The sequence below is a fragment of the Notolepis coatsorum genome, assembly GCF_963971535.1.
Source record: "Notolepis coatsorum genome assembly, chromosome: 15".
NCBI classification, from domain to species: Eukaryota; Metazoa; Chordata; class Actinopteri; order Aulopiformes; family Paralepididae; genus Notolepis; species Notolepis coatsorum.
Window position 1 is genome coordinate 80,572,996 of NC_140179.1, and position 12,346 is coordinate 80,585,341.

The window sequence follows — 12,346 nt, forward strand, 5'->3', positions numbered from 1 at the left end:
ACCCTGCCTTGTTTTTTAAATTCTCCAATCACAACTGTTGCTTCCCTCGGGACAAACTTTCTTTGTCCGCGGGAAGAGACAATTGTGTTTGGAGGACCAAGAAGGTGCCGTTTTTGAGATGGAGGACCAAGAAGGTGCCGTTTGAGACGGGTCCATTACGTTTATGGTTGTAATCGGTAGTTCTATCCTAATGTCTTAAGTCATAGGAATCAACAATTTGTTGACGGATCTGTAAAATTGTTTCCCACATGCAGAATGGTGTGGTTATATATTAATGGTTAAGGTTATTGTAGCTCGATTCAGAAAAAAGACCCACATGTGATTGATGGTTTGCTGTGGTCTTGTTCTAGGACTCTTCACAAGGCAACTCTGTGTATCAGATCAACATGATCCACTACATCAAACAGAAGCACCCTGAGCTGCAGGTCGCAGGCGGGAACGGTGAGTTTCTCTCTATCTAACGGGGCTGACGACACACACGCTGTGAAGCTTCAACCACTGCTATTTGATGCAGAGATCACTATTGGAATGCTTGATTTTATTTTGCTGAAAAAAAAGAAAAAAAATATGTGCCTACATCAGCAAGAAATAGCTTCTATAAATATTAATCCAACATTCATTTTAAATCTGTTCTTCTCGGACAACGTTTTAGTCATCAGAACTTTCAGAAAAATGATCTCAGATTCCTTTATTGTCACTTATTTCAGTACTTTACAACAAGAAGAGTGAAATTCTATTTATTGTGGTCCCTCGACCATAGGGGCTTCCAATAATAAAAATACAATACATTTAGCATAGAATAAAATAATATGACTAAAATAAAGATGACTATATACAGTTATAAAAAGTGTGCAGATCAGGATGTAGATATTATACTATATACAATTTAAATAACGCTATGGCTATGTACAGTTCCAATCTAATCGCAAATCTAGCGCATTGCTGCAATTTACCCACTGCAGTAAATACTACCGAAGCTTGGAAGACCAAAATAAATGGTAATCGGGACCCTGAAACCTGAATACATTGGCGTCCTTTATACCTCACACTTAATACGGAAATAAATCACCTTTCACTCGGGTATTTAATACTGGTTTTAGATTTGTATCATTCTGCGAGAGTCTGAATGACCCTTTTTATATCATATTTGATGACTGTGTGTGTTCTCCCCCTGCAGTGGTTACAGCAGCCCAGGCCAAGAACCTGATCGATGCCGGCGTGGACGCCCTCCGAGTGGGCATGGGGTGTGGCTCCATCTGCATCACCCAGGAAGGTACGCGCGCCCGCTTCTACTCCAATACAATCACCATTGGCTAATCAACCTAGAAGACCACAGGATTTAATTGTCTCGAAAAATGGATCATTATTGAATGAATATTGGTCTTAATTTTCAATGATCTGCAAAAGAGGTTAATGTTGATCTATTGCAGAGGAAAGCTGGTAAATGATACTCCTTTCTCCACCTCTATTTTTAACGTGGCTCTGTCACACTGATGGGGCAGCAGGTACTAACCTGAGGCCTCGCGCTGCCATGGTGATCTGCCAAAGGCTGGTTCTGGGTTGCCATGGGGACGAGTCTCATGCACTGACGTGGGACACTTTCTAGAGTAACTGTGGCAACAAACACTAAACGGTCCACTTGATGGATGTGAACCCATATTCTCATTGCTGTACCTTATGCAGCACTTTCTAACGTCTTAATTGATATAACCTTTTTTTCTAATCTAAATGAACCTGTTAAACCCTAGCCATATTTTCAGAAACTTTGCCTAAAAGTACATGGAAGATTACTCCATTTGCATGTTCTTTGTATCTAGGGACATCAGGGAATGTATTCCCAGTGTCAGAAATAGTGTGTCTGTGTCACTATGCTTGAGTAAATTGTAATGAACCAACGGAGAATATCTATTATTATTAGTTATTTGTTTCATCTTTGACAGTGAATAACACCATGCTAACATTGTCCAAGAGTGAGCTCATTCAGCACCTTCTTGAGATCAAGTGTACCGTAATTTCCGGACTATAAGCCGCTACTTTTTTCCCACGCTTTGAACCTCGCAGCTTATACAATGACACGGCTAATTTATGGATTTTTCTTTAATATAATTTAAATATAATTTAAATTAAATATATAATTACTTACAAATATAATTTTCTTTAATATAATAATCTACCATCTTTTGCTTTCACAAGCTTCATGCCCCCAAAAAACTGAGCACCGCCACATAATGTGACGTAAATCGAGCGCGTAGTAATTTTGTCACCCTCTGCGGCTTATAGACATGTGCAGCGTATTTATGTACAAAGAAAATCTGTATTTTGTACATGAATAAGCCGGTTACCGTCGGTAGTGTGATAGTAAAGGGTTAACCGGCTGTTGTGTGGCAGTGAAAGGGTTAACCGGCTGTTGTGTGGCAGTGAAAGGGTTAACCGTTTGGTAGTGCGGCAGTGAAAGGGTCAAGAGATCTGTTTCCATGGTGACTGTTCAACACCTTCCTCTACATCCCCCTCTTCCAGTGATGGCGTGTGGGCGTCCCCAGGGCACCTCCGTGTACAAGGTGGCAGAGTACGCCAGGCGCTTCGGCGTGCCGGTCATCGCCGACGGGGGCATTCAGACCGTGGGGCATGTGGTGAAGGCGCTCTCTCTCGGAGCCTCAACAGGTGAGACTGGGACGCTTCCACGTTTGTAGTACTGCACTTTGTAACAATGTAAATGCTGCAATACCGTCTTCTCCAGAGCCAGACGGGGAGCAAAATGTCTGCATGTTCCTTTTTTAAGGGAAGTTATTTCTACAGGGTTCGCACAAGGTCATTGAAGTGCTTAAAGTTCTTGATTTTTTACAAAAAAAAAGTCAGTCAAGACCTGGAATTCCTTAACCTGTTCCACCCGTGGAATATTTTCGCCTAAAATATATACCTAGGTAAATGGAATATTGCTCCACTTCTACAAGGCCCATTTGCATATTCTTGGTATCTAGGTACATCTATGGACCTCAGGCAATGTATTCACAGTGTCAGAAATATTGTGTCTATTACTAGGCTACAAAACTAAACTACAATTCCCATGATTCAAATTTTCCAAAATGGTCGCCGTCTTGGAATAGACTTCAGCTAATCGAGGAGTTAAAACTATCTAATGGCACTTTTAACCTATTGCTAAACTAACGTATTGATGATAATATACATTCTACATGCTTTTGTGACATGTTAGTGATGTTAATACTTGAAAACGTTTGATAAAAAATATGCAACACTCTGAAAAATATTGATTTATAACCATATGCCATTTTAGGGTCGGTACCGACCCCGTCGGGTGGAACAAGTTAAACAGCTAATTTTTTTTAACAAGGTGCTTAAAAAGTCATTGAAATTCAAATCAACCATTCGCATTGAACGTTTTGTTCATCCATGAGAAAATTGTTATGAATCAAGACATGTAAATTTTTTATTTAAATTAAATTGGTTTTAAGCCATAAATATTGGATCAGATTTTTCTTTCTATAAACTGCATTTAAAAGTGAATTGTATCCTTTTAAATGTCGTTTTTAAAATGAAAAATAGTGCTTGGAAAAGTATTTGAAAGTCCTTGAAATTAATTTTGCAATGTCTCTGGGAACCCCGTTTCTAGACATCCATTTTATATTCAGTACATTTAATCTTGTATTCATAATATTTACCAATATATTCTATGAATAAAATAACACCATTATTGTTTTGATGAGGTTAAATTGGATCAAATGAAAGACAAATGGATGGGAAAGAAAATGTCTGCTCTCCTCTCTCTCTCTCTCTCTCTCTCTCTCTCTCTCTCCCACTCCCAAGTCATGATGGGCTCGTTGCTAGCGGCAACCACGGAGGCTCCAGGGGAATACTTCTTCTCTGACGGAGTCCGGCTGAAGAAGTACCGCGGCATGGGCTCCCTGGACGCCATGGAGAAGAGCACGAGCAGCCAGAAACGCTACTTCAGGTGAGAGAGCAGCCAGAAACACTACTTCAGGTGAGAGAGCAGCCACAAACGCTACTTCAGGTGAGAGAGCAGCCAGAGACACTACTTCAGGTGAGAGAGCAGCCAGAAACACTACTTCAGGTGAGAGAGCAGCCAGAAACACTACTTCAGGTGAGAGAGCAGCCAGAAACACTACTTCAGGTGAGAGAGCAGCCAGAGACACTACTTCAGGTGAGAGAGCAGCCAGAAACACTACTTCAGGTGAGAGAGCAGCCAGAAACACTACTTCAGGTGAGAGAGCAGCCAGAGACACTACTTCAGGTGAGAGAGCAGCCAGAAACACTACTTCAGGTGAGAGAGCAGCCAGAAACACTACTTCAGGTGAGAGAGCAGCCAGAAACACTACTTCAGGTGAGAGAGCAGCCAGAAACACTACTTCAGGTGAGAGAGCAGCCAGAAACACTACTTCAGGTGAGAGAGCAGCCAGAAACACTACTTCAGGTGAGAGAGCAGCCAGAAACACTACTTCATTTTAAATACAAGTACTACTAATGAAAACATTTTAAATACAAGTACTACTAATGAAAACATTTTAAATACAAGTACTACTAATGAAAACATTTAGTACAAGTACTACTAATGAAAACATTTTAAATACAAGTACTACTAATGAAAACATTTTAAAAAGAGAAAGAAAATCCAGTATTGTTGGGCAGCCTTTTTATTGCTGTGATTATGCATGGTAGTCTTCAAGCTTTCATCTGTATATGTTGTGGAACACCCCTCCAATTGTAAATTCTGTTAAAGTACAAAGGTTTCACTCTAAAGGAGAAGATCTTGATATGTAGTAGGGTGCGTATTTACAACTGGCCTTCTAGTCATTTGTTTTAATGCACAAAGCCATATATAATTTGTATCCGACTCTTCATCTATATATAATTTCATCTGATCCATTTTGGATTATGAATCTTGTTTATCGGCGCCATTCAACCCCATATTATCTGTGTGTTCTGACCCGTGAGCCCTGACCTCTCGTCCACAGTGAGGGGGACAAAGTGAAGGTCGCCCAGGGTGTGTCTGGTTCGGTTCAGGACAAGGGCTCCATCCACAAGTTTGTCCCTTACCTGATCGCTGGCATCCAGCATGGCTGCCAGGACATCGGGGCCAAGAGCCTCTCTGTGCTCCGGTGAGCGGTGTGTCTGTGTGTGTTTAAGGAACGGGTCACTTTCAAGAATCTGATTGGTCACAAACTGGGAGTCATTTTGAGCTATCCGAAAAAGCATTGGCAACAGTGTGATGTTGAATGTAGAAATTGTTGGCACTTGTTGTTAGCAAGGCTAGTCGTTTTCACTTCTCCTATATAGTTGGCAATGTTGTCAAATGGTTTGGAATGTGCTACATGTGATTTTTCTAGGGCTGTCGCCGACTAAGGATTTGGATAGTCGACTTTGATTGGCCGAAATTAGCCGATAGTCGACTATTAGTCTATTAGACAATATATATATATATATATATTTTTTTTTCATCATTCCATTTGGGCTGTGGGGGGTGCTTAATGTCTGAAGGAGTCGACGGAAGGCTTCTTGTCCTGCGAAAGCATGCAATTGGTCCACTGATGCAGTGTTTCCCTTATATGCATTAAACAGCGGCGCCGCGCCGCTGCTGAATCAGGACCGCCGCTGCTATGAACTAGAGTCGGTCTATAAAAAAAAAATTATAAGAAAAAAGATTATTATAATTCTTTTATTTTATTTTAGACCATCTGGCCGCTTGTATGCGTCTCAGCATCAATGGGCCCCTACCAGTGAATTCCCTACCAAAGAGCCCGAGCTTTTCTTTCAAAAGCCCAGGAAAATTAAATCCTCTAAGGCAGAATGTAGCCTATGCCACTGAGACTTCTTAGGTGTAAAGTGCTGTTGTAGTGTTATGATTTGTGTATGTTAGACAGTTAGTATGTTCTATGTATCTATGTTTTCTATTTATATTATCTATTAAATCATCTACTGTATATCTATGTTCAATACAAATAGTGTACATTTTCTTAAGTGTTGAGGCATGTCATTAATCTTGACATTTACCCTGATTACAACTACACTGCAAACAAATGTAATCTTATCAAGTGAACATATCTTGTATTTGGTACAATAAATCCAATATTGAGTAGAATTATCTTATCCCACTGGCAGATAATTTAGCTTTTTTTCTCTTCTGAAAACAAGGTTAACATTTTCTTAAAACAAGATTAAATTGACCAAAATCAAGAAAGAAATAAGCAAAATTATCTGCCAGTGGAATAAGATAATTCAAGATAATTCTACTCAATATTGGACTATTGTACCAAATACAAGATATTTTCAATTGATAAGATTAAATTTTTTGTAGTGTACAAATATGCAGCTACCTGGGCATTCTAGTGTCAGCGGACACACCAAAAACATCCTAGCAAATTCACATGACTCCATGAACATGAATAACCTCAAACAATTCTACGGTAGTTTTGAGTAATTTCTCCGGCAGCGTGCGCTAATATGGATTCCGGCAGCGTGCAGAACAGCACAGCACCGCTGTTGAATTTTTTTTCAGGGGAAACACTGACTGATGGATACATCTTGATATTTGTCTAGTGTGTTCATTAGATGGGTGAAATCCTCTTTCAGTGCCTTTGTGCCTGTTTTCTTAGGCAGTTAGCCTCTGGTATGCGTGCCATTAGCATTAGCCACGCCCCTAATGCCCCTTTTCTTTTGGAAAGAATGATAAAAAATATTTAAATTACAAAAAAAATATATATATATATATTTTGCATTCGACTAAAAGGTTGGCAGCCGACTACGGCTCCTTTCGATCGATTATTCGACTAATAGGGGTCAGCCCTAGATTTTTCAGAGACATGCTAACGGACCCCTTTGACATCCACTAGCATTGCTATAAATCACCATTTCTACTTCTTTTTGGGGTAGATTGAAATGACTCCCAGTTATTGGTAGAATCAGACAGGCTTTCTAAACAAACGGGGCTGTTCCTCCTATTTGGTGTTTTGATGCCATGTTTGCACCAGACTGAGTTCATCTGATCTGTGTTTGTGTCGTCAGGTCCATGATGTACTCTGGCGAGTTGAAGTTTGAGAAGAGGACCATGTCTGCACAGGTGGAGGGAGGAGTGCACGGTCTCCACTCGTAAGTACACACACGTACACACGTACACACACACACACCGACATAGTGTGAGTTATTAAGTATTACAGTGTTTTGATATAGAGCACAACATTCTAGTGGAAATGTCTTGAGACATCAAAGTGTCCTTGTTTCTTTTCTGTCTCTTCTTGCCCAAGATATTCATTTCTCCCATGTAAGTATCCTGTACATAGAACTGTGAAGTGACTGTTTCGGGGGGGGGGGTTATAGAAATCTGTTTTTTTAGTAGTGGAAGGTCAAGAGCGAGTGGCCCCCTATTTTGTTGTTTGCATAACGTTGGGCAAAGTGGAGGACCCCTTGTATTGAGGGTGTATTCCAACAGTCAAATCTGCCTTCCTTTCCTTGACTTGCTCCGCTCAAATTAAAACTATTGCGAAAACTGGGAGACGAGGCAAGGAATTTGGCCAAGACTATTGACAAACCTCGGCAATGAATTACAAACGTGATTTATTTTATTTATTTTTTTACTGAGAAAAGGAATATGTCGGTCCTACAGCTGTAGAGAGGAGAGTATTGTGATTTATTTTCTCAGTCTCGCTTTACTTGAAGGGGATAAATGTATGCTTTGGTAGTGCCCTTCTACCTACCCCATTATCCACCTCTCCCCTTTACTCTTGGTCCACCTCTCCCCTTTACTTTTCCTAATTGCACTTAGGATACAAAGGCTTATTGGCAATATTGTTGAAGATACAGGTACAAAAGTTTAAAAAATTAAATCCAAATTTAAATAAGAATTCTGTTCTAAATAATTCTCACCCAGAAAGTTTGTGGTAGCTGTTGTTGGTTCATTCGGTTAAATTAGAAGCATATTATATCGGATTCAACAAGGATTTACAAATGGCAGGACTCGTTTCTATTGCCAGGGAACATAAATCATAAACTCGTGCACACGGTGCCTTTGAAATTGTATTGACGTTTTGGTGTTATTAAAAACTTCCATCAGAATCTCAGTGTCAATATATTCTCACTATAGCAATGCAAGAACTCCATTTGCAGTAGTTTATTTGATTCACATGCAAGGCTTTCCCTTTTTTATATCCTCCTGGCACCTGTACAAACGTAGGAATAGGTGTGGAAATATGATATTGTTAGCAAACGAGGTCATTTCAGTTTTTAAGCAGTTCTCATTATTTCTCTTTGTCTCTGCAGTTATGAGAAGCGGCTCTACTGAGGCAGGGAGCAGAGATGTACCCACGCCCACCGGGCGTATAGATGTACCCACGCCCACAGTGACCAAACGTAACCGCCACTTCTGATGACCCCCCCCCCCCCACACACACGCTTCTATCTCTGACACACACCCCCCCCACCAGACCTACCGCTGCGGGGAGGCAGGGTCATGGTACGGAACAGAGCATCTGCAACACGCAACACCATCTCCTGGAAAACTGGGGATTTTGCACTCGAGAAGCGAAGCGACAGGGTTTCCTAACGACAACACGCCCCTTATCACCATCATACAGCCGGTCCCGTGTGTGTGTGTGTGTGGTACTGTAGTGAGAGAATGAACTGTTTGTGTGGCAGAGTGTGTGTAGTGTGTTTGGGGACAGACCAAGTGAAGGAGCACTGTGCTTTTGTTTTTCACCCTCTTGAAACTGAAATGGCCGTTGTGCAAAATCCCTTCAGCATCTTGTTTTTAGTTTTGTTTTCCTTTTGGGGTCTACCCTTACCAGCGAGCGCCGTGTCAGACCCCTCATCACCCCAGCTCTCAATCAGAACTCTCTTCCGTGCAGAAACGCTCGTCTCGCTGTGTCCAGTCTGTGCAAAGTGTATCCGTGGCAATCCTCCTTTTTTAGCTGTTGTTGTAGGTAGTTGCGTTTTTTGAAGCGTTACAAAGGTTAGCTACTTTGAGAAGGGTAGCCTATCATGTTTTAGTTAAAAGTTATTTTGCTATACGACTCGAGACTTGTGAAGAGTACGAAGGGTCGTGATCACCATGATAACTATATACCATGAAATCACTGTATCCCCCAAGTGTTACATTATACACCCAAGACTAAAGCCTAAGTAGTCTTCCTCACTGTGGCCAAACATACACCCTTCAAAGATGTGTTGAACCAAATATCCAGCTGCCCATCTCCATGCTTACAGTGTTTTTATGTTTAGCACCCGAAGGGACCAATAGCTAGATCAGGGATCTTCAAAAGACAAAAAAAAAAAAAAGTGTCAATCAATGATGGGTTATGAATAGATTTTCCCTGCTTGGAATTTAATCACTTTTTTTTTAACTTTTTTTTTTTGAAAAATATGTTTATTTAAAGCTGTATGGACTCGGGGATTGCTAAATTTAAATGTGCTACTAGGAAGATTTTGACATCAATGTATCGTCGTAAATTCAATGTCCACACGTGGGCAGCGTTACTGCAGAGACATGTTGGGACGGATGACGACGAAAAGGCAAATTGAATGCAATGAGTCCCGTCGATATCCTCTGTTTTGTATTGATGTGGTGTGTCCGGGTCGGATCCACTGGAGTTCTGCTGGGAGGCGTTATGGAGCAAAGGAAGCCTTTATAAACAATCAACAAAAATAACTTATCTCTCAAAACAAAATGTGGTAGAGCTGACGGGAAGCGACAGGGTTTAGGGGGAAACGTGGTCTTATCATGAGAAATCGGGCCAATTATTTCAGCAATGGTCTCATTTGTTTACTGTAATTATACAAAGTTATATTACAACCAATCTGACGATGATGTTTTTTGTTGAAAGATTCTCCTTGTAGCAGCTTTTCAGCATGAGGGGGTTTTGATATGCACGCTTTCTTTAGTAAGCCTCGACACGGCTGTATTTATAGTCTGCGTTTTTCTAACTGCATACGTACGTACTGCCAAGTGTGTAGACGTGGTCTCTGACACTCTTCTTTTTGTAATTCTAAAACCAAAATTGTCTCCTCTTAACAGGCGCCCCAAAAAGTGGCCCTTTCTTTTGTTTTTGAGGACTGCATACTTTTTTTGCATACCAAAATACTATACTTTATACTTATAGCACATGCATAAGCCTGGTCTCTTGATAGATAACATTCTGAAGTTTCTGGTACAATAAAGAAATATCACTTTTAGTGCTAATGAAATTGAGTAACAGGTCTGAACTTGAGTTGTAGAACAACTTGTTACTCACGTTGTTCTGTAGTAGTTGCAATATCCAGAAATGGTGAAAAACACCCTGGGTCCATAGCCTGAAGTTTTATGTAGTACATGTCCAAATTTCATAAAAAATCTGTTCAGAAATGAGTGATTAGGAGCGATTTTGGTAAACTGTTTAAAAAAAGAAAAGAAAAAAAAAGCTCTCCAGGATTCCATTTCCTCATTGACTTCAATTCATTCAGCGTTTTTTTCTCTTCCGGTTTTCGCTTGTGACTTTTCATCTAGATCCCTGATTCTCACATCCCCACGTGGGGTATCATTAGCCACACTCATTGGCTACAACCCTGTCCAATAATTTTCGAGATCGCCAAATGATTGACGGAGCTAGAGCCTCGGGAGTCGGGGGTGGTAATCTGACTGCCGTGTACAATGCTGAATTGATTTTGTCGCCTGAGGTGGCAATCGACAGGCAACAAATACGGCTTTAATTCTATATATATATTGTATAACAAAAAATGCAGAACCGAGCCGCTAGACACTCGCAAAGTGGTGTGTTGCGCCGGTGGGCAAATTGTCCTAAAGAGGGGCCGGGCTGTTGTCTGTTAACTTAAGAGGTTAAAAAGTCACCTGCAATTATCCAGTCCTGTCCCCTCACACAGACATGGGTTGTCCAAATGTCAGACTTGAATTGTTCCTTTTTTATTTTATAATTTCTTTTACCAGCGATATGCCTTGAAATGGGGATGGACGAAGGCCGCACACACACCAGAAAGTCTAAAAACACCCTGGAAATGCATCAATGTGCATGACGCTTAGTATATACTCCTCTCCTTGTTTTTGTTATTTGAAACACCATAGCTGTATCATTCAGCTTACGTAGGAATAGGCTTTTCTAACATTTTCGTAATGGATGTCCTTTTTCGCCAGATGTGATTTTTTTTTTAAGACTGTCCCAAGACTGTAGGAGTGCTGTATACTTCCTGTAGGAGTGCTGTATACTTCCTGTATTGTGCTAATGTACTTGGAGCCTCTATAGAGAGGCCTTTGACTAACAGCTCTTTTCCGTTGACCAGAATTGTAAGTAAGTGTACATGAAGATGTATGGAGAATTATATACATAATTATATACATAAATTCTTATCCATTTGGAAATGGCTGCTGCTTGTTTTCAGTCAGGATTGTTCAGTTTTTTGTTTTGTTTTTTTAAGCCTTTGTGATTTAGGATTGTTCAGGTTTTTTCTTTTTTTAAGCCTTTGTGATTTAGGATTGTTCAGGTTTTTTTAAAAGCCTGTGATTTACAAACAACTTGAAATACTTAAGACCGGTATCTTGAGCAAGACCGGTATCTTGAGCAACAATCCATACAGTATGACACCTTCCCACTTACTGAAGCCAGTGCTTTTTGGATGGTTTGAAAGACTTTATTTTTTCTATGAATAGAATGGCATCTTTAAAAAAAAAAAACTAAAACCTGAACGATCCATTTGAGAAAATCCTCACTGATTTTGAACAGGCCTTGTTTACAATGGGATACTCTACGACAATTTGGTTGCTTTTGCTGTTCAGTATTGGAAAAAAAAGAATGAATAAAAGTCAAACTGTGTATGAACTTGATTCTTGTTGATTATGAATTGGTTACATTACGGTACATTAGATAAAAGCATCAATATAGTGAGGAAAAGAAGCAAAATTACAAACAAATCTTTTATTAAACAGGGTATAGAGATAAAAGTAATGTTTAAACAAATAAATTAGTAACCTGCTCATAGAAAATGCTCTCTGTGGAGTCATAGCAATAGCTAAAAAGCACAATGTATGGGTGCTTAATTGAACCCTTGAGATGAAAAAAAGTCTTTTTTTATTTGTTTACCCGTGTATGCAGTTGTAAAGTCAATATGAATATGTCTTTAATATGATGCAGCACCAGAAATAACCTCTACTGTCATAACTATGAATGTACAGAACACTCCCGACTTTAGTTAGTTAATGTGAAAACATGAAACCGACTTTCATATCATATGATTCATCATATCCACTGACTTGGATGGTCATAGCAGGGATTCGGTTATAGAATGGAGCATGGATGTGTTCTGCCAGTAGAGGTCGCTGTTGCACCACTACTCTGTT

At 40.1% G+C, this 12,346-nt stretch overlaps 1 protein-coding gene across 6 annotated transcripts in view; it reads left to right on the top strand.

Annotated features, from left to right (window-relative positions):
* The window catches only part of LOC311241381 (inosine-5'-monophosphate dehydrogenase 1b), a 64,342-nt gene extending 52,514 nt beyond the window's left edge, over positions 1–11,828 (top strand). For all 6 annotated transcript variants that reach the window (XM_084330180.1, XM_084330181.1, XM_084330182.1 and 3 more), the window contains 7 exons: positions 351–441; positions 1,178–1,273; positions 2,518–2,661; positions 3,823–3,967; positions 4,989–5,132; positions 7,036–7,119; positions 8,287–11,828. In XM_084330180.1, coding sequence (XP_084186306.1) covers positions 351–441; positions 1,178–1,273; positions 2,518–2,661; positions 3,823–3,967; positions 4,989–5,132; positions 7,036–7,119; positions 8,287–8,308 — 726 coding nt within the window. In that variant the 3' untranslated portion in view covers positions 8,309–11,828. The remainder of the gene's footprint in view (positions 1–350; positions 442–1,177; positions 1,274–2,517; positions 2,662–3,822; positions 3,968–4,988; positions 5,133–7,035; positions 7,120–8,286) is intronic.
* Positions 11,829–12,346: the final 518 nt, after the last annotated feature.